Source organism: Microcebus murinus, chromosome 7 (assembly GCF_040939455.1).
Source record: "Microcebus murinus isolate Inina chromosome 7, M.murinus_Inina_mat1.0, whole genome shotgun sequence".
NCBI lineage: Eukaryota > Metazoa > Chordata > Mammalia > Primates > Cheirogaleidae > Microcebus > Microcebus murinus.
In genome coordinates, this window is record NC_134110.1 from 15,946,489 (window position 1) to 15,969,994 (window position 23,506).

The 23,506-nt window shown below is 35.7% G+C and overlaps 1 protein-coding gene across 6 annotated transcripts in view; it reads left to right on the plus strand.

Annotated features, from left to right (window-relative positions):
* The window catches only part of LRRC28 (leucine rich repeat containing 28), a 113,087-nt gene that overhangs the window by 66,646 nt on the left and 22,935 nt on the right, over positions 1-23,506 (plus strand). For 3 of the 6 annotated variants that reach the window (XM_076004803.1, XM_076004802.1, XM_076004801.1), the window contains exons 6-8: positions 3,980-4,186; positions 5,560-5,697; positions 18,621-18,723. In XM_076004803.1, coding sequence (XP_075860918.1) covers positions 3,980-4,186; positions 5,560-5,697; positions 18,621-18,723 — 448 coding nt within the window. The remainder of the gene's footprint in view (positions 1-3,979; positions 4,187-5,559; positions 5,698-18,620; positions 18,724-23,506) is intronic. The other 3 variants (XM_012764541.2, XM_012764540.2, XM_012764542.2) reach the window with 2 other exon arrangements.

Consider the following 23,506-nt stretch of genomic DNA (forward strand, 5'->3'; position numbering starts at 1 on the left):
AAATTAATTATAGGTACTGTTATTAGAAAGAAACAATAAAAGTATATAAATAGACTTTTCAGAAAAATACAAATAACACTATATTAGAAATAAAAACAGCTAAGAAACTGATTATGTGAATTTATACCCAGAATAACTCTTCTGTTTTTTTTATAATGTTCAGATAATGTATGTAATTTTTAAATTTTTGCTTTAATATGTATGCCATATTTAGAAAGAATTTTATTATTTTTGAAAGTAATTTTTGAATTACTGTTTTTACTTTTTATTTTCATATACAGGAAAATTCACCCTTTTGCTGTACCATTGTGTAAGCACCACCACGATCAGGATACATAAGAGTTCCAGCACCCTCAAGATTCCCCTGTTCCCCTGTACACCAGCCTTTGTACAACGCTAGGCCCTGGCAATCAGTGTCCTTTTTTCTAGGTCTATATTTTTTCCTTTTCCAGAATATCATGTAAATGGAATCATACAATATAAATTATATCATTTATATATTCATCAATTTCTTTGTCATATAAATAGAATCATACCATTTGAGTCTGGCTTTGTTCACTTAGGATAATGCATTTGAGCTTCAACCATGTTGTATGTATCCATAATTCCTTTTTATTGCTGAGAAATATTTCACTGTGTAGACAGGGTGTGTCCGTTCAACTGCTGAAGGGCATTTATTCTTCTTTTTCAAAATTGTTTTGGCTATTGTAGGTCCTTTGTATTTTAAATATACAATTTTAAATCAGTTGGTCAATTTCTACCAAAAAATGCCTCCTGGGATTTTGATAGCGATTATATTGGAGCTATAGATCAATTTGGGGTGCATACCATCTCACTGATGTTAAGTCTTCAGATCCATAAACATGATGAAACTTCTTTATTTATTTAGAGCTGCTTTAATTTCTCTCAACAGTATTTTGTAGTTTCCAGCATATATGTTTTGTACTTTTGTTCAGTTTATTCCCAAGTATTTCTTTCTTTCTTTTTTCTTTTTTGGTGCTATTGTGACTGGAATTATTTTCTTAATTTAATTTTTGAATTGTTTTTTCTGTAATATGGAAATACAATTCATTTTATAATATTAATCTCATATCCCATGACCTTGTTAAACTTTTTACTAGTTCTAATCATTTTTGTGGATCCCTTAATTAGAATTTTCTACTAAGGATAGTGTCATCTGTGAATAAAGGAAGTTTTACTACTTCTTTTACATTGTTGATACTTTTTGTTTGTTTAGTTTTTGCCTGAAGGCATTTGCTAGACACCCTAGTACATTGTTGAGTTGCAAAGGAAACAGTCAGCCTCCTGGCCTTGCTCCTTATATAACGGAGATAGTACTCAGTCTGTTACGGTTGAATGTGATCTCAGCCCCTTACTGGGTTAAGGAGTTACCTTTAGCTCCTACTTTGTTGAGAGTTTTTTTTAATCATAAGTGAATTTTAGATTTTGTGAAATGCTTTCTCTGCATCTATTGAAATGATCATTTGGGGTTTTTTTCCTTATTCAAGGAACATGTGTATTACATTGATTGATTTTTCAGATATTAAATCACTTTATAATTTTGGCATCAGTCTCACTTGTTACACATCAAATTATAATGTATAATGATATATAATCATTTTAATGTGTTGCTAGCTTTTGTTTGCTAATATTTTGTTAAGGATTTTTTCATTTATGTTCATGAGGGATATTTGTCTATAAACTTGTTTTCTTATGATGTTTTTGTCTGCTTTTAGTATTAGGGTAATGCTGGCCTCAGAGAATGCGTTGGGAAGTTTTTCCTCCTATTTTCTGGGACAGTTTGTGAAGAATTGGTATTGTTTCTTCTTTAAATATTTAATAGATGAGAAAAGCCATCTGGACATGGGCCTTTCTTTGTGGGAAGATTTAAAATTACTGATTTAGTTTTTTTATTTGTGATACATCCATTCAGATTTCTGATGACGTGCATTAGATTTGATAATTTGTGTCTTCCTAGAAAAATGTTCATTCATCTAAGTTGCTATTTGTTAGGATAAATTTATTCATAGTATGCCCTTATAATCCTTTTAATTTTTGTAAAATTCATAGTGATATCCCATCTTTTTTTCCCAAGTTTGTTAATTTGTATCATTTTTTTCTTTTATTTATTTATTTTGGTCAGTCTAGCTAAAGGTTTTTTAATTTTATTATCTTTTTAAAGAACCAATTTTTGTTTCTACTGATTTTTCTCTGTTTTTCTGATTTCTATTTCATTGATATCTGCTGTGATTATTTTCTTTCTTCTGCTTACTTTGGGTTTCATTTTCATCTTTTTTCCTCCTTTCTAAAGATAGAAACTTAGGAAATGAATTTGAGAACTTTCTTTTCTAATATAGGCATTTAAGGTTTTAAATCTCCACTAACCACTTCCTTGGCAGCATTCCATGAATTTTGATATCTTATGTTGGTTATTTTCATTTGGTCAAAAATATTTTCCAATTTTCCGTGTGATTTCTTTCATTATTGTGAGTTATTTAGAAGTACGTTGTTTAATATCCAAATATTTGGGGATTTCTCAGATTTCTTTCTATTGTTGATTTCTATTATAATTTAATTCCCTTTCAATCAGAGAATATACTTTGTATGATTTCAATACTTTTAAATATGAGACTTGTTTAATGGTCTAGCACATGGTCTATCCTGGAGAATGTACTGTATACACTTATAAAGAATATGTATTCTGTAGTGTTCTTAGATGTCAAATTAGATCAATTTGGTTGCAGTGCTGATCTTAATCCTAAAAGACACAATCCCAAACAGCATAACCCCAAATGTTGAAATTTTGAGAGATCAAAATCCCTAAAGTCTAAATTATCTTAATGTCTAAAATCTAAGAAATCACAATATCAAGAAAAGACTAAAGTCCTGAATGTTGAAATCCTGAAAGCTACATTCTGGGGAAGCAATTAATGTGTTTCAGTTGTACCCGTGCACAGAGGGGTACGATCAAGTGGCAGAGTTTGGGATACCTTAACCTAAGAGGAGTGGCTCAGGATTGGGGACAGGATTAGAGAAGGGCAAACAGTGGCATCAAAGTGGTCTTCGACATTTAAGTGTCCATGATGCGGAAGAGGTAGGCTTATCCTGCACAGTGCTTCCTGTAGCGTCTTAAGTGGAATGTGTTGTCCTGGGAAAGGACATCTCCCCCTAAAAGGGTGATTTTCCCTAAGAAAGACTAAGTTCCTTGTAAAGAACTTCCCATTCTTCACTCAAGACTTGGCGATTTGATGTACAAAAAAGACATAATTGTACTCACCATGGGACAGATTATAACTCTAGACATCAATGGTGAGGGAATTTTGAAGTAAATGGAAGTATTTAATTTGGATGAAATTAAAGTAAATCTTTATAGCTATGTATACTTTGAGTGGATTTTAAAAGGAGCCACATGGCTGGACAATATCTAAAAATGCTACCTAACCATAATTTCATTTAATTATTATAATTTTTACTATGGTGAACATTTCCAAAAGATATCCTAATTCTTACTCCAGAAATCTTCTATTCAGTTAATATAAACCAATTGCACTTATTTGAATGCTATAATTTATGTCTCCTATTTTCTACTTAGGTGGACAGTAAAATCACACAAGTAGCAAAAATCAGGTACCTTGAAGTGACTGTAATCATCCTTTTCTCACCCTAGCAGCAACTTTGATTCATCAAGAAGTAGAAGCCATAGTAGTAGACTTCTAGTTCAGATTTACCACTTTGTGTCATTCCTCCCCCCACTGCCAGCCCTTTTCTCCATTGAAGAAATTCTAGCAGGCTAATGTGAAGACACTGGATTATTTGCATGCTAGCCCTAAATCCCATGCTTTAGCATTTGTGTCTATGGAAATAGTTGCAGCTTCTGATTCTATTGGCTTGAACTGTTATAGTATTGATTCATTTTATTTAATTTCTTTAATTAAATTCATCAGAATGCGATTTATCTTAATTTTGATTTTGGTTGTAGAGGTTGGCGATTTGAAGGAGCTGCAGACACTAGACATTTCTACCAATCGTTTGCTAACTTTACCCGAGAGGCTTCACCTGTGCCTTTCTCTGCAGTACCTCACTGTGGACCGAAATCGTCTATGGTGTGTGCCGCGCCATCTCTGCCAGCTGCCCAGCCTCAATGAGCTCTCCATGGCTGGAAACCGTCTTGCATTTTTGCCACTTGGTAAGTGATCATGTTTATATGGTAAGATAAAACAACCAAAGAATATGATGGAAAGCCTTTGTTTCTTTGACTAGGACCAAGTAGTTTCCTTTTTTCTGTTTGTTTGAAGATTGTTTGTCTAAATCTGTGTTTGCAGTGAACAAAGCAAATGTTCCCAGTTAACAAATGAAATTTATTCCAGTTAGGGATTTCACATTTTAAAAAAGAAATCTGTGCTAAAATTTTGTTTAGGGACAAAATATATGAGATCATTTACTCCGAGAAAGGAATTAAAGTATGTGTGTGTATATAACTATAAATTTAACAGAAACTATTGAGCAACATGAAAGGATAGCTACTGGTACAAATATATCTGCTTAGACATTGACTTCTGCATAGAAAAATTGGTATCGGGTATTCTAATAATTAGTACTGCCAGATAACCAGATTACAAAACTTCAAAGACTAAAATTGGCTGAATTGCCTGCTGAGCTAGAAATGTCTAATAAATAACATATTATCCACTGCAGATTTCTATAGCTGGTCCATTTTGACATATGTCAAAGAACATAGGCCTTTAATAAAACAGTATGTTTATTTCACAGAGAACTGAATAATTTTGTTAATCTGAAAGAAACAAAAGTGCCGTTTTAAAAAAATTAAAATATGAAGCTCAGTGGAACTCTAAACTGTCACAATAAGCATCATTTACTCATAAAAGCATTTTTATAATGAATAATTTATTTCTGAGGGCAATGAAGTAAATAATTTACCTAGTCCCTGAAAGGAAATATTTTCCAACATAATACAGTGCACATATTATTTTCAATTTAAAATCTGTTAAAGAAAATTGTAAAATACTGGACACTTTAAAATCAAGTCAAGAAATAGTAAATATCAAATTTAAGGAGATTACTTTTTTATAAATACAATTAAGTTACATATTTATAAAATTAATAAAATGAAATAAAGCTATTTCAGAAGTAAGCTACATTTCTAAGAAATCAGAGCTTTCTTTCAAGTAAGAAAAATACCGAATATAAATATATTTTTAAATGTACCTGATGTATTAATTCATAGGTTATAGAACAATTATAGTGGATAAGTACCAAGTTACAAATCCAGAGATGCAGCTTCTAGCCTGGTTCCATTATTTTACAGTGTGTTACCTGGAGTAAGTCACCAGAACTCCTCTGGGCTTTATTTTTCTAATCTGTAAGCAAGAGATAAGAACATTTATCCTGCTTCATTTAATTTGAAGTAGAATATGATAGTTTATGTATAAGAATTATAAATCACCATACAAATGTAGATGACTCTTAAATGAGACGATACAACTTGTGGATAATCATATCCTACTTAAAAATTTTTTTACCCTCCTCTTCATATTCAAGACACCCCCCACCCTCACCCCAAGGTAACTACCCAAACCTGTATTTACCACTTCCTAGTGGAAATGGAACCTGTACCAGTGCTGACTCCCTACCAAGTGATTGCCAGGATGATGCAGTCAATGCTGGTGGTAAATGAAGGTAGGCAAGGAGAGAGGGAAGGAAAAGATGTGATGATTTGTGTGGTATAAAATGCAATGTACTGGCATAACATTAGACTTCAGGGTAAAGCTACAAATTCCATTATAAACAATCTTTAACTTATCACAGTTTGACTTTCGATATTACCAGAAACAGATTAGCTTGTTAAGTATGGGGTTGCCTATTCACAGTATTATGATTATTATCATCATCATCATCATTATTATTATTGACCATATAGGTAAGGAGGAGTGTTTCCATGTGCACTAATGATATTATGTATACTACTATGATTATTTGTAGGAATAATAATAGCTATCATTTATTGAACACTAGGTTTTTTTGGCCAGGTTTTCTGTTTAATCTCTGTACAGTTGCTCTTTATTATAAACCCTTATGACAAAATCTTTTATTATAAAACCTATTGACTATCTAATTTTATAGATGAGGAAAGTGAAGCTCACAGAAGTTATGTAATCTGTCCAGAATCACAGCTATTGGGAGACAGAATTGAGTTTCAGCCTCTGTCTGATTCTAAACCTCGTATTCTTTCTAACTCAACATGGTATCTCCATATTTCAGGCATGGTCTGTCTACTGGAGGCCTCTGTTTGGAAACAGGGCTGGACCATATTGTCTTTCTAGTTGTTGTGTAGCCATCTCCAGTGTCAAATTTGGCTCTGCCATTTTGGGTTCATATACTACTAGGGACACTCTAGTTAGCCTCATTCAATCTATTTATTTAGCAAGATCTGCCTGCCAGAGGCTCATGCTTTCTCTCACCCACTGTGCACCAACCAGGTGCTCCCAATTACTCGCTTGCCCTACCTTTAGCAGTTCATGTAGCAGAAGAAATCTTATGAAAGCCTAGGTCAGAGAGCTGTTACCTAGGTCTGTCTTGGTGCTAGCAACTCTTCTTCAACTTCAGCCTGGCTCCATCAACTTCAGCAGAACTCCTGGGTCCTAACAGCTTGTTTTTTCCTTGTCTTCCAGTGTTGGTTCTTCTATTACATACTCTTTTTTTTTTTTTTTCTTTTGCAGAGGCTCAGTGTAAATATTATTACATACTCTTTGTCTCAACTCTAAACCATTCATTCAGCTACTGGCTCCATCTAGCCTGCCACAGCCCCATTCTCCTGTCTGATACCCAGATGTGCTCTTATCAGAATGCCATCTAATTCTAGAGCCCTAACTCCACCTAGAATCCCACTTACAATTGGACTTTTTTAATTGAATTACTTTTGTTTACTGCTGCCACTTTGCATCCCCTTCTTCTTGCCTGTTCTCCCTACCTCACTGCAGCTCCACAGCCCTGGCTCCTCATTCCTCTAGTCATTTGCTGCTCATTCCTACCTTTGTTCTAGCTGTGACACAGCTGAGCATGTGCTGAGGTGGCAGTGAGGTGCTGGGAGAATAAAGGAAAGCCATTCCCATAGGAACCTGAGCACTGTTACTGTTTAGGGTGCTGGGGGATGACACTGTCTCATGCTGAATGCTTGCAGCCACAGAAGACCTGACTTGCAGTGGCTGGTACAGGTGATGGAAATGGTTTTTGGGTGGAGAATTGAGTTCTGCACATTGCTGGGCTGCTCTTCCACCTTGGCACCCTCCCTTATTTACTAGGGCATCTTCTGTGTGCACTATTCTGAATGCTGGTGTGGCTAAGGTGCGAGGGGGATCCCTACTTTAGTACTCAATATTCAGTGATGAGTAGAACTATTACATAGCAGGCTCACAGGCTCACATCCCTGGCAGGACACAGGCCTGTGAACAGGTTTTACCTTGCTATAGAAAAACATACAAGGAATAGGATGATGGTGAAGATTATCCAGTAAAAAAGAAGCAGGCTACTTGAAGCAATGTTCTGTCTGCTTGGTCTAAATCTGGATTCTTTGACAGCAGCAGAAAGAAAGGGTCATGGAGCAGATACAAGTACTGGTGGCCTTTCTACATTTGGTATATTGGATGTTCTTTGTAAAGAAATGGCTGAGACAACTAGAGAACTGCAGTGTGAGGTCACCCAGGGAAGGCTACAGGCGCCTGGAGACAGGATAATCCATGAAGATGAAGAAAATGAAGCTGCCCAAAATATCACCAGCCTCCTCAGTCTTGTCTTTTTGTTTGTTGGGATTTTTTTTTTCCTACCATGAAGACAGGTTTGCAAAGGAATTTCAGTTGTCTTCAGTAAGAAAATAATTAAGTTTGTGCACTTGAAACCTTTCTGTGAACTCTTTTCTGATAAACCAAAGCCATCTAATGCTGAGAGCTGTCCTGGAGAGAGTCAAAGCACATGGCTGTGGGTGCTGCCTTTCTCTAGAGAACTGAGCTGTTCTGAGAAACTTGGCAAATAGGGCTGTCTCCTTACAGTAGTTTGGAGAAGCTCTGTGTGTGCACACACAAACACACACACCCTAAAGTTTTCAAGTATTAGAAGGCTCCTGTGCTTTGTATGAGCATAATACAGGAACTTGAAAGTTTTATGAAATGAATGCTGTGATATCTCTACCTGTGATGGCAGGTGGGAATCTTACTTTGGGGAGCCACATACTGTATTCACTTTCTTGACAAAGAAGTTGGACTTGGGAGAAAACCAGTTTTTATGAGGCTTCATAAAGGACTGTCAGATTATATCCTCTTCAAAAGGCAACTATGGAAACTATACGTAAGGATGACTTAAATTGCTTGAAATACTGTCTAACCATTAATGCTCTGTGAGTACATCTTATTAAGTCACTTGTAATACTGTTGAAATCATTAAGACTCTTTGATTATATTCTTCTTAAGATGAAAAGATGCATCAAAAAGAAGAATGTTCCTATTATTGCTATACCATGACAATTGAGTGACAGAGAAGTTTATAGACAGAAGCTTTGCTCACAGTGGTGACTGCCAGCAAGGAGGAGGGGCTCAAGCAGTCACTTGAGCCTAGTGCTATGAAATTTAGTAGAGGCCTTGAAACTTGAATATTTGTTATTGATTCAATATAGCTTTGTTAACTAACTCTTAGAATTGTGACTCACCTCATGGCTTCTGAAAGTATAGGGAAATATAAAGAAAGGAGTTTGTTCTCTAAGGCTTTTTTTGCCATGTGCTCCTGGTTTCCCTTGCATAATTAATAAACCCAATTATTCTGGCATGCTTACAACTTATTTAATGTTGAATAATAGATATAAGGATTGTAAGGTTGCCCATGTACAAATTGGCTATGGAAGAACATGCTTTAATTAGCCCCCAGGAAGTGTTGTGTCAGTCAAACTCAATGCCAGTAACTTCTGTTATAAAAACAAAAGTTGCACCCATGTTAGCAGGTAGAATTTTTATTGAATGTTAATTTAGAAAACAGTGAATAAATTCTTAACCAAGAACATTTGGCACATGACATTGAGATTTACAGAATAGCCTATGCATAAACTACCACGTAGTAAGCCCAAAAGTTAGTAGAGCCTAGCTTCCTGCTAATGAGAAATTATCTGGGTTTCTAAACCAGTCCCAGAGTTGTTTCCTGGAGATACTATTAATAGTAGTGACGTATTTATTTTCTCAAGAAGAGTTATTCTGTGTCTCTAGGACTTTTGCTACAAAATGCAATGATATTTGAAAAACATCAAATAAAAATAGATTTTTTAAAAAATTAATGTACCTGCTACACTAACCCACAGGTTATGGAACAATTAAAGTGGACAAGTACCAGGTAACAAATCTAGAGATTCAGGTTCTAGCCTGGTTCCACCACTGCTATAGATCATATACTGTGGCTTTGATAAGGGTAGACAGCTGGCCCTTTATATCACGTAATGGGAGTCTTTTGTAATGGCAGTACTTGTTTTTCCTTTGTAGGAATTGGGTACCTTGTGTAGAAAAAAGTTTATGGCAAGTAATGGTGCAGTTTTAGACATTAGCTCCCAGGCATTTTCAAACACATGCTGAAATCTCTTTTCTATTGTAATTGGCATATAAAAGCTATTAACTGTACTTGTTTTTTCTATTGCCTCTTTTTCTATATTTGCCTAGGAAGTCAGGAAAAGAATTGCTATTTACTCTTTTATAAATAAAAATATTTAAGTCCACATAGTAAAACTATTCAAACTTCAAACCAATATTGAAATGAGATATTCAAACCAATATTGAAATCAGTTGATTATTTTTAAATCTCAGAGATCTGTGTAAACTATACTGTACTGAACTATGACTGTATTTGATCTGCAATTTGAAGAACTACTGCTTTGATGTCATTATTTAATGGTACTAAGTTGCAGAGTTTATGGCCTTAAATAAGTTTCAGTTCTAAAAAGTTTCTTCTAATACAAACAAAAAGTCCCAGAAGCTGGAGTTAGTCCTGTGTTTGGGTAGAAGGTGTGATAACTGCTTTCCAAACAGGGACCTAAACATATGAGTAGAATTTGTTGTCTTTAGGAATTGCTGGGCAGGTCTTTAATCAAGGGCATGGTGAAAAAGGAGACAAGCAAGTCCTGAAAGCAAGGTTCAAAACTAATAGTGGGAAGAATTGTGAAAGAATTAGTCTATTAATTAAAATCTGTACACATCTTGTTTAAGGAGTTATAACTTTGGAATGCAATTTTTTTTCAAGAAAACAAATGTGCAGTGCTCCTTTAAGTATTTGTAACAAAAACTCTTCTTTACCCTTGTGCTGCTTACCCATCTGAGCCTTTTCCATTCTCTTTTGACAGAGCTTTATTTTTCTTTCATTGCATAAGACTTTTGCTCTTGCCTTAGGTTTTCTTAGAGAGTTACCGGGATTATTTGATATAGCTTCTGTAGCATGGGCCAGCCATTGACTTCCTATGCTAATGTATGAAGAGAAAAATGTACTTAGATTAGGTGAACTTTAAGTGGACAAATGTATAAATAGTTTGGGAATAGGATTTGAGGGTGGTAAGTGATTAATATGAAGAAAGTGAGCCTTGTTCTCTTAAATATCAATTAAGAAAAAAGAATTGTTACTCATTCTTTTTCTTTTCCTTACCACTATACTAACAAAGTTACTGCTCATTCTTAAGGTACTAGATGAGCAGTTTAGAAAAATAAGTAATATGAAGGCTAGAAACATGAGCAGAATGTTTACCAGCAAAGATTTTTGTTATTCTGGTCCTAGATTTTATAGCTTTTTAAATAGTGACAAGAATGTGCAGTACTACTGAAGTCTGGAAGATGTTGTGAATTGACTTAAAAGCAAGAATCTGTAGTTTCATCAGTCATAGGTTTTCAGTAAGATTCTTAAGCTCAAAATAAAACAACTCCCCCAAAACATACACACACACACACAAGTCCAACTGAGCAACAGATGAATGTGCAATGCAGAGTAAGGACATTTTGCTCTTCATACTGGCTGCCATGCTGCTATTGCATTTCCTGAGTCTGTGCTGGACAATTAGCATGAAGTCTCCTTCTCTAGGATTCTTTGAAGGAATTTGTGATATTTCTGCCCTAAATCTGTAAGTCAGAACTAGCCCACCAGTTTTCTGGTCTTTAAGGGAAGCAAAGAGATACGTTGTTCATTGCTTATCTACTTGGCAGTGTCTTCTTCAAGATACCACACTTGGATGTCTTGGGCACAGCACCAGCTCTCGTGTACCCTTGCCCCTGTGCATCCTGCTGTGTGGTACCACTCCCTACCTTCTATGAGAGTGGCCTCCTTATATGGCAATGATGTGTTAAGGGAGGCTGTCTAACTTACATTATGGCAAAACAGGCAGACGTGCCTTTAAATCCCAGCTCTACCATTTAATAGCTGTGTAATCTTGGACTTACAAAGGTTATTTAATTTGTCTAAGTCTCAGTAACAGAGTAATATTAGCACCTACTTCATAGCACAATTGTGAGAGTTAAGATCCATTTAAAACAAATATCGCTCTTTTCCTGCTGTGACAAGGGGTCTGATTGTCATCTGTGGTGTGTGTATCACACTTTGTAAACCTACGTTTTGCTCTATAATCCTATCTTGCTCCTCCTCAATAAATTTTACCTCATGCTTGCCTTAAAAAATTTTTTTTAAAAAAATAAAACAAATATCACTCATAAATACTACAGAAGCACACAGTCAACATGAAGTATTTTTTTTTTTGAGACAGAGTCTCACTCTGTTGCCCGGGCTATAGTGCCGTGGCATCAGCCTACTTCACAGCAGCCTCAAACTCCGGTGCTTAAGCAATCCTTCTGCCTCAGCCTCCCAAGTAGCTGGGACTACAGGGATGCATCACGATGCCCAGCTAATTTTTTCTGTATATTTTTAGTAGTCTAGCTAATTTCTTTTGTGTTTTTAGTAGATCCGGGTTCTTACTCTTGCTCAGGCTGGTCTTGAACTCCTGAGCTGAAACGATCCGCCCACCTCGGCCTCCCAGAGAGCTAGGACTACGGGTGTGAGCCACTGTGCAGGGCCAACATGAAATAGTTTTACTCTTTCACTAGACTGTAAGAAAGGGTAGGAACTGTATGTCTTCACATTTGTACCCCAAGCATCTAGCACAGTGCCTGGCCCATTAGTCATCATTTCTTTGTTAACTGGACTGTGGAACAGAAATAGAGAAGCTGAAGCATGAATGTTTACACAAACAGCAAAGGACTCCTTCAGTCATTCAAATTCATTAAATCAGTTTATTTTAATTTAACAGTTATTGATCTGTGTATAAAGTATCTTATTAAATTGTAATTCACTTTGAAGTCTTATTTTGTAAAAGCTGAATAGATCAGAAAGACTATGGCTATATAAAAGATTTAATGGACTGTGTGTATGTTTAAAGAAGTTAGCCCCTAAAAAAATTGATTATTCTGAAAAAGTAGTTGAAGAGTTCTCTTTGCAAAAGGCATATAGGCAATTTAAATTAATTTTAAAAATTATTTTGGAATACATTGTAAATTACTCTGAATTCATTGTGTAGAAAACCACATTTATAGTAATTAAAAATGTAGTAATTATGACTAATAACATCTCTGATTTGTTGAACTGCGATAATTGATTTACCATAGATACGGCATTCCAACAACCTATTGTGGTCTATTGCTTTGATGTTGTGGTTTCTGTTGTCAATCATTTTGTTGAAGAGAATACATCATTCACCTTTGGACAAAATAGATGAGTTTCATACTGGTCAGTGTACAGTAAACACAGACCCTATTCTGTCTGTGCTTGCTTTCACAGTATGTTTAAAAGAGAAATAGCATAAACACACAGGAGCTTTTTGTTCCATCTTAAGCCATGTGGACTGCAGCATATGCCAGAGCCTTGAGGTTGGAGAAAAACAAAACAAACAAAAAAAAGGAATTGGATGTTGTGCCACACTCCTTGCTTTTGCTAATTTCTAAGTAACAAACATTGATCTGTGAGTCTGTAAGGAAAAAGGGAAATATTTTAGACATAGTACAATACTTTAAAAAGCCACATGAAAAAGTTCTTTATGGCTTTAGCATCTATGCAGATGGACAGCTTCCTTGCTTTATAAATTTTACATACTGAGCATTTTTGCACAAGAACTTTAAAAAATATTATTGTATGGTATATGTATTAAAAGGTATTAGTACATTAATATTAATAGAAGGAAGAAAACAAAACCACCTCATTGGCTAGTAGATGAATGGTCTCTTCTAACATTAATTATTAAGATTTTGTGATAAGAGTGTAAGAAATATCTCTAAGCTTTTTGATGAAGAACATACTGGTATATCAGCCTCATAATGATTAAAAATGCCATTTCATTGTGCTTGGGGGTTTTTGCCAGCAGACTGCTTTCGGGCCGAGAGCATGCTCTCATGAGGCTGTCGTACCACCACTTTTACAGCCTGTGACCTTGCCGAGTGTATAGGTGTCTCAGCCTTACCAGCAGGCTGTGCTGTATCAGCTAAAACAAGAGAGCTGCCTGGTTCTCTCCATAGTCCTGTGCTGTTTTGTGATCTTCTCTTTGTATTCAGAAGAGGGAGATAAAAGACTAAGATGTATTGAGCACCAGTTATTTTTCAAGGAATCAAGCTTGGTACTATATACAATGTTTGATCTTCATAGCCAGTCTATGAGATTGTCACATTCTAGTGGAGAAAATAGGCTCAGAGCATTTCATTTCTTCTGGTGTCAGGAAGCCATTAGTAAGTGGAAACCAGGATTCAGACTCAGTTCTGACTCCAGAGTCCACTATATCATGTAATTTCAGTACTACCTTTCCCTACTCTATATCAGATTGTGCTATTTGTAAAGTTTAAATGCCAGGTGGCATTATGCTGGCTAATGTATAATAGATTTGAACGTAACTGATACTGGTTTTCTTTCAGCTTTAACATAAAATAGTTCATGTTGTTGCGGGCCTATATAAGAAATTACATTCCCCGGACAAAGTGGTCAGGAGGTGCAAACTGATTTCTCTGGAATGTTGAGACCCTGAGATAAGACCTAAACCAAATAGCATTTTAAATTATTGATTCTTCATTTTTTTCCTCTATAAAACTAACATAGGAAAGAAGACTAAGTATATAACAAGTAGTAAGTGTCAACTATTATTTAACTTTGTAGTGTGATCTTTGCATGTTGCCTCATTTAATTTGCGTAAGCTCTTTTGTGGTATATTAGAGAAGCGAGGTACTTCCTCTGTCATGTCCCATTTTATATCCTTGCTTGAGGAAATGAAGCAGTCTCTAAAAGCTGTTGTCTCTGATTCTTTTCTGTGCAATTAAAGTATAGAAAAGTGTTAGTACCATTTGCTGCATGCCAGAGAGAATTCTCTCTTAATTGGCCTTCTAGTGTAGGCCATACTTCTAAATATGTCACTTACTAATAATAGAATAATAACTGCTGTATATTGGAGAAGGCTGTGTGCCAAGAATCATGCTTGATAATTTTTAAACTTTGTTAGTAATTCTCAGTAAATTTGAGAGACAGCTTAATTTTCCCCATTATACAGATGAGGAAACTAAGGCCACAATCTAGTAAGTAGAACAAGGATTCAAACCCAGGTTACATGACTGTCTGTGCTTTTGCTGTCTTTATTAGCATGCTACACTCCTTATCACTGCCTAAACCCAAGGAAAGAATATTTCCTTTTTCCTTGAGCCCCCTAGGGGCTCCAAAAGGCACACCGAGACCAGAAATTATTTGCATTTTATCGATGCAGTTTCATTTTTTAAAAAAATTCCAAAGTTTTCTATATGCCTTTAAAGTCTACAAATTTCTATTTTTGATTAAGGATTTGTATACATATCAGAGAAGTAGTGAAGAAATTTAAAATAGGAATTCTTAGTGTAAGAATGTGCCTGGCCACTTTGCCCATTTTTTAATCTGGCTATTCATTTTTCTGCTGTTGAGTTGTAACTGTTCTTTATAAATTTTGGATATTAACCTTTTATCAGTTATGCGATTTGCAATTTTCTTTTCTTAGTCTGTAGGTTGCCTTTTCATTTGGTTGATTGTTTTCTTTGCTGTGCAGAAGCTTTTTAGTTTGATATAGTCTCATTTATTTAGGTTTCTTTTTTTGTAGCCTGAGCTTTTGGTGTGTTATACAAAAAATCATTGCAAAGGCCAATGTTGAGCTTTTCTCCTATGTTACCTTCTAGGATTTTTATGATTTCATATCTTACATTTAAGTTTTTTATCAATTTTTAGTCGACTTTTGTGTATGCTGTGAGATTTTCATTTTGTGTGTGTGTGGAAATGTAGTTATCCCAGCACCAATTATTGAAGAGACTTTTCCTTCCCCATTGTGTCTTTTTGGTATCCTTATTGGTAATTAGTTGACCGTGTATGTGTAGATTTATTTCCAGCCTCTCTATTCTGTTCCATTGGTCTGTGTTTCTTTTTTTATGCCAATACCATACTGTTTTGAATTCTGTAGCTTTGTAATATAATTTTAAATATGTAGGTGAGATGCATCTAGCTTTGTTTCTCTTGCTGAGTATTTCTTTGGCTATTTGGGGTGGGTTGTGGTTCCATATGAATTTTAGAATTCTTTTTCTTATTTCTGTGAAGAATGCCATTGGAGTTTTGCTAAGGATTGCATTAAATCTATATATTGCTTTGGATAGTATGGACATTTTAACAATACTAAGTCTTTCCATCCATGAACACAGGGATCTTTCCATTTGTGTCTTTACAATTCAGTTCTTCAGTATTTTATAGTTTTCAATGTACTGATCTTTTACTTCCTTGATTAAATTTATCCCTAGATATTTTAATTTTTTATACCACCATATATGGAATTATTTTCTTGATTTTTTTCTGCTAAGTGAATTGTGTATAGAAATGCTACTGATTTTTGTGTGTTGATTTTGTACCTTGCAACTTTACTGAATTCATTTATTCTAACAGTTGAAAATCTTAGGGGTTTTCTCTCTTTTATTTTTTACATGTTTGCAGCTTTATTTAACAACACAATTATTCTCTTCTGGAATCTGTGTACTTTATGATTTTTTTTTTCTTTTTGGTGTACTGGAATAAAGATGGACTAAAAAGTTCATAAATGATGCTGAAACGGCTGGATCACCGTTTGTAAAAAAAAGCAGCTATCGGCTGTGCTTTTTATACCACACGTATAATAAGAATAGATTCCAGATGAATTAGGAATATAAATGTAAAAAAGAAGAAAAGTGAAACCATACAAACACTGAAGAAAACATGGGTGAATTCTGCTTTAACCTTGAGTGTCACAGGAAGAAGTTTTCTACCTATGACTCAAAATCTAGAGCAAAAGAAAAAAAACACTGATAAATTTGACTCATAAAGATTTGAAAATATTTTGCATGACAAAATACACCATCAGCAAACTGGGGGAAAAATATTTGTAACATATACCACAGATACGGGGCTAACATCCCTAATACATGAAAGACTATTAAAAAATGAGGGGCAAAATACCAAAAACCTGATAGAAAAATGGGAAAAAAGCTTGAACAAACAATTCACAAAAAAATATGTAAAAATGCCCCTCAAACATATTTTTTAACTGTTCAAACTCATAATGTTAGAAAAATCCAAGTTAAAACAATACTGAGATACCATTTCTCACCTATAAGAATGGCAAAATTTAAAAGATATGACATGTTTTGCTTCCCGTGGGGAAGCAGGTGCTCTCATACATTGCTGTTGGGAACGTAAATTGCCATAACCCTTCTGAGGGAAGTTTTGGTTCTTTTTTATAACTGGGCAGGATTACTGTAACAGGACTAGCAGAGAGAAGGAGGTGATATCATCCCTCCCCACCCTCCCCCACAGGAACCCATCCTCACCTCAGCCTGTGTTACCCTCCTCCCACTTCCTGTGACAAATTGTCCAGAATCCATGTGTGAACCATAAGGCTTTACACCAACCTCTCTAATAACAGTGACCGTATTGCATTACAGTTTTCATTTTCCCTGTCTGTGTTCACATCTACTAATGCTGTATCCATATCTATATCCCCAAGGCCTAGAATAGTGCCTAAAAGATCCTTAATGGGTAAATGTGTTTTCTTTTGAACTTTAAACGAATCTAAGATTCTCCTAATTTAGCTGTCTGGGCCTTTTTCCTGTTTTCACAAGCAGAACCCTAGAAAACCTTTCAAAGATTATGTTCTTGCTTCAGGGAGCAGAGGGTTAGCAAGACTGCTGAGGACTCTGTTGTGTGCCTCTGTGACAATAAAGACAAATAGCACTACTAGGTGAGTGCTAGGAGTGGAAAGGAGAGCTGCTTGGAGGCTTCTCAGCATGTTGGGGAGGGATGACTTGGACACTGGGAAGTGTGGCTGAAAATCTCTCTCCGAACTTTGAGCCTTACTTCTTCACTTAATCCTCGTCCAGTCTTGGCCACCCCCATTGCCCTGTTACCTCTGGGAAATATCTGAGTTCTGCCTCTTTCTGGCATTCCTGTTCCTGTTATAGACCCTTCTTTTTGGGCCCCCATTCCAGCCCCTGCTCACTGGCCTACAGGTCTTGTCCCTCCCCCTTCACACCTCACTAGGGACTGGGATTTGGGTTCCGCTTCACTTCTTCCTCACCCTGCTGTCTAGCACCTGATTCTTCCCCCTCCCTCACCCACCTCCTGTCTTTCTGCCTAGGGGAGGGGAGACCGGAAATCTTTATATGGGTTGTTAAGGAAAAAGTTATTCAATGACACTATTAAAGAATTTTAAGGAAGACTTTATTTGAAACCATCACCACAGGTAAGGGGACTGCTGCAACAGGGTCTTGCTGTGGCAGAGAGAGTGGGCCGACTCTTAATATAGCATGGGCAGTAGGAATTTATAGCCAAGGAACAGGGTGGGGGTAGTGGATGGAAAATTAGTAAGAGGTAACATCAGGAGTAAGGAGGGATTCTGGCTAAACTGACCTAACAGAATTCTTGCTGAAGACAAGGTGAGCAGACCTGGGGGATGGTGGAGGATGAGAAACCCAATCAGATATCCAGAGAGGGGTTCTTGCTAAACTGACTTAGTAGGCTTCTTTGCTAAAACTGGATTTTACAAGGAAGTTCACAAATGGATCTGGGAGAACGTTTAGGAACCTGACTAAAGTTTGCAAGCAAAGAGTCTTTGTCAAGGGGAAGAACTAGGCTCATTTAGGCTGACCCATCAACTTACTTTGTATAACATTTATTATGGAGAAAAATGAAAATAAATGACCTACAGCAAAGTTTATTTTTAAATTGAAATTGTCTATAAAACATCATAGAAGTTTTATGCAGGAAGGAAATTTAATAATATTCTAGTCCCAGTTATCTCATTTTACAGTTTAAGAAACCAAGGTCTAAGTTGGTTAAGTAATTTTCCTACAGTCATGTTTTCTAATACAGAATCTAATATTGCAGCTGACATAATTTCATACTCACAGTTAAACCTACATTTTTTTCCAGAATAGAAATTTTTGAATATTTTTAATATTATGAATTAATTTTTATATTTCATATTATAATGGTGCCTATTTATAGGAATTACAGCACTTTTCTTTCTAATCCAGATTTAGGTCGATCTCGAGAACTACAATATGTGTATGTGGATAACAACATTCACCTGAAAGGCTTGCCATCTTATCTGTACAATAAAGTCATCGGGTGCAGTGGGTAAGGCTGATTTCACATTTTTAACTCAAAAACTGATCAACTACTTTTGATAATTCTACTCAACTTTGTCGTTGGCCTTAATATGCTAAAACAAATATCCTTGGAAACTAAGAATATTGGACAAGCAATTTAGAATATTGCATGTTGAGTTTACTCAGTAAGTTTTTTGTTTTCCAGTCTAGAGAAAAAATGAATCTATATGCACCTTTTTTTTTGTTGCAATGGAAATAAACAGCTTTGTTTTCCCCCAGCTTTATTGAGGTATAATTGACAAATAAAATGGTATATATTTGCAGTGTAGAATGTGATGGCTTGATATATGTATATGTTGCCACAGGTACCATCATAAACTCAATGGTGTTAGTCACAGAAAGTGGAGGAATCAGCATTAATTTAATAGGCTTTCTTTCTCTAAACTCCATTGCAGTGACAGTTTTACTACAGGAACAGCCCTAGTATCTAGGGTTTACCAATAGAACGCAACATGTGAGATAGACCCTCAAAATAAGTCATGATTCTATCAACCAACACAGTTATTTCAGTTAATGAACGTTTAGTTTTAGAGCAGCAATAATTTTTCCTTCTTAGTCAGACTTCTAGAAAGATGACTTCAGCTTCTCCTTCTACAACACTGGGCCAGAACCACCGTAAAGTGTTTCCCAGAGTGGGCTGGGATTAAGATGGACCACTCAACCGACTGCCAGGACCTGCTTTTGACTGGCTTGCTTTCCCAGTTAAGGAGCCAAAGGAACACTTTTGAGGCTACCTAACCAGCATGTTTTACTGTCCCCTTTTAATCCCCAAGGTGCTACAGTAACTTGGCCCATACTATATGTAGTTCTGGAAAGAAAAGGGATGACAGTAAGCTTGTGCATAGAGGATAGAGGACAGCCACTCCCCTGTTATCACATCAGGACTCCACAGGATGGGCACTGAGCTGTGATTGCTCCGGAGAGGGCAGTCCTAGGATTTATGTCTTCCCTGAGGAATAGTTGTACAGTTATTACCTTGGGAAAGTCCTAGATCAGTTCAACACCTGTATAGTCTGATGAAATCCAAATCGAAAGATGTGTTCCAGAACTTTCTGTGAAGCAGACTAGAATAGGTTTGTTTTTAGCTCAGTGATTTTTCTATAGCTGATTATGTCACAACTGTGATATTACATAGTCATTAATCCCAATGAGTTATTAAATTATTTTAATATAGCCTAATTCTTCCAAGTGGTGAGTAAAATGCCCTCAGTGACCATGATGCACGGAGTGATGCAAGCAGGCTCCAAAGCTGAAGTCACTTTCCCATGCCAGAACCTTCATGGACTGCACCAAAATGTGATCCAAGTCCCTTATGACAATTAAGGAATAACTTTTATTTAAGATAAAGAGCCTTCTACTTTTATGTTTAGATGTTGGTATTATTGACATCCAGAAAGTGCTATTTGTGCTTTCTGCTATTTATGTAGAAAGATATTTTTTAATCTTTGACTTGGTCTCTGGTAGCAGTGGTAGTAAATTTTATGAGAGTTCCAAATCTTTAAAAAAAACAAATAGTGGGGAAAAACATACAAATTATTAGCTAATATTCTATACTTTTATTATTATTAAGGTCTTCTTTCATTAGTAATAAATAAATAAAATTATTAATAGGATAGTATCAAACAACCAGTTTTATAATGTTAGTATTGGGGGCATAAGCAGTTCCACTTACAAACAGACTATGCTCCAAAAGGCATTTTTAGTCTGTTGGTTTAACTCAAAACTCAGAATGCATTTTTATAGAAACAGTTCTGGTCATTACATTTCTGAGCCAGCTCATTAAAAGGTTATTTAACTTATTTTGCACCTGAAAAGTTATACAGTATTTCTATGGCAAATGTGTTCAGGATTTTAATAGATGATAACTGCTGAAGCCATGACAACAGAATTAAGGAGCACTTTTTTCTGTTCCTTTTTTTCTGTTGAATATGTGTAGCCAGACCTCCCGACCCAGTTCCAAGTCAAGTGGTGGTGCTTACTGCCCTAGCCTAGGGAATGGGAGTGGGAGAGGGGTAGAACAACATTCTGAGGAATGTCAAACCGAAGGGGCATAACAGGTGTATTTGAGGCCTAGAAATTACCCTTTTTCATTCTGAACAAGGATCTTGGTTCAGTTGTTCATTCCATGAGCATTTATTGAGTGACTACTCTGTTGTTTCACTGTGCTAAATAATGGTATATACAGTGGTGAGCAAAGCAGTGAAGTTCCTGTCCTCATGGACCTTCTAATTTAGCCAGGGAGTGAAATGAATACTAAATAATTGAACAAACTTGGTTTTAATTCTCTTTAAGGAAACTGAGACTTAAAGGCTCAGTTGGTTCTTCACTGCTGTCACATGTTGCATCTAGCCCAGATGTAGACCCAGAATATAACAACACAGTAGTTTCAGCTGTCCTGTAGTATCTTTGAAACAAGTTAATACTATTTTCAGATTAAGGGTCTAAGAGAATTAGAGCAACAGTAGAGCAAATGATATATAAATGTTGGAAATGTAAAGCATGCAGCTGTATTTTATGACCTAGCCTCAAACACATGTCATTTCTGTTATATCTCACTGATTACATGGGTGAAGCCTATTCATGGAGGGAGGGGACAACACAGGGAGTGACTGCTAGGAGGAGAACCACTGGGAGCCCACAGAGAGACACTATCACAGCTGCATTGTGTCTGTACTCTGCCAGACTCCTAGAAAAATGTGATCTTTATTTTGTCTGGGTTTTTGTTGTTGTTCTTGTTGTTACTACAGGAGTAAATGTCTTCTCTTCTACATTGTACCCAGAAAGAAAAGTCCATCCTTTGTTAGAATTTTAGAGTGGTAATTGGCATATTTGCTTACTGAGGAAAAACTTCATGATTAAAATTATCCTATAGGGGGGTTATTTTTCTAGTTATTTGATTATATGAGAAAAAGGAAACCAAGCCACTGCTTTGCTTTTTCTTATGTAAATAATGAGCTATTACAGGTGGATTTGTGTGCAGATTGGTTAAATGACCTTCTAAAGGTTAGTTAACATAGCCACTCAAGGTAATAGATTTCTTTGTATGAGAAATGCATTCTGAGTTCTGAGTTAAACTAATAGACTAAAAATACTCCATGTTTATTTGGGGATTGGAAGGCTGCCTACACATCAAAAATAACCAATGTTGAACACCTGAACCACACCTCCAAGGGTCAGGCCCAAAGCTGTATGGCCACAGTTGAAAGTACTGAAGTGTGATTTGAGCTGTCACTCAAGATACAGAGGTTGCAGTTTGACTCCCACAAAGTTAATTGCTTGCTGAAACAAAAACGTTAACACTGCTTTTAAGTGTTAGAGGAATATAGTAGAATCCATAGTCTCCACAATATAGTTTTCACAATATCCAGTAGACATTCCAGAATTACACAACATCAGAAAAATGTTACCCAGTCTCAAGAGAACAGGTGATCAGTAGAGACCAACATGAGGTGGCTTAAATTGTTCAAATGATAGACAAGGATTTTAAAGTAACTGTTATAACTGTTCTCAATGAAATAAAGAAAAATAGGTTTGTAATGAATGAAAAGACCAGAAAAATAGATATTGTAAAAAAAAAAAAAAAGCAGGGGGAGGGGAATTCTAGAATTGAAAATACAATGTCTGAAACAAAAAAAAATTAGCTTGCTGGGCTTCCTAGCAAAATGGATATAACAGAGGGGCAAACATCAGTGAACTTGGAGGTAGATTAGTGGAAATGATCCAATCTGAGGAACACATAGGAAAAAATACTGAAAACAAAAATGAACACAGCATGAGAAACCTTCTAGACAATATAAAAAAGTCTGATGTCTGTGTAATTGGCATCCCAGAAGGAGAATAAGGAGAGAATGGGTAACAACAACAAAAATGTTTGAAGAAATAATGTTCAGAAATTTCCCAAATTTGATGAAAAACATTTTCAAGAAGCTCAGTGAATGCTAAGCAGTATAAATACAAAGAAAACCATTCCTAAACAAAGCTGCTCAAAACCAAAGATAAAAAGAAAATTTTGAAAGCAACCCAGAGAAAAAGGACACTTTACATACAAAGGAACAATTCAAAAGACTATTAACTTCTTATCAGAAAATCTAACGGCCAGAAAAACAATGGAAAAACATTTTTACAGTGCTAGAGAAATAAGTCAACTCAAAATTATATAAACACATTCACAGATAAAACAAAACTTAGCCTTGAGTAGCTTTGCCAATGTGACAGTTGGACTCTTCATCCAGGCCATCCATTCTTTTTAGCTGGTACAGTTTCTTTCCATCTCCATTTCCACTTCTCTCCTTTCCTTTTCTTCTTTCTTTAAGCTGGAGAAAAACTTTTCTCTAAAAAGGAAGAGGGTAAATCTGTAGCAGTTCCCGCAAGAATGGGCATGTGGTGTACTTTCTGAAGGATAAAAGATAGTTAGATTTGGGTGTTTCAGGCAAGGAAATTTAAATCTTTTAACATATTTGTTAGGTAGAATTGTAAGTGGGAAAATGCATATGAATTAATTTGCTAAATTATATACATGTTTTGGTGCATCTATATGGCAAAATCTCAGTGGCAAGATAATGTCACTGTTCATCCTGTTTGGGGCTAAATATTGAATGTCAACTGTGAAAGCATTGAGTTGAAAGAAAATTCCCAATAATTGTTATAAATTAGCTATATTACTAAGCCAAAGGTACTAATATTTGTAACAGATTTCAATTCATTTAAATAACTCACTTAAGGGTTCAGTGTACAAATCTTTTTGTAACTAC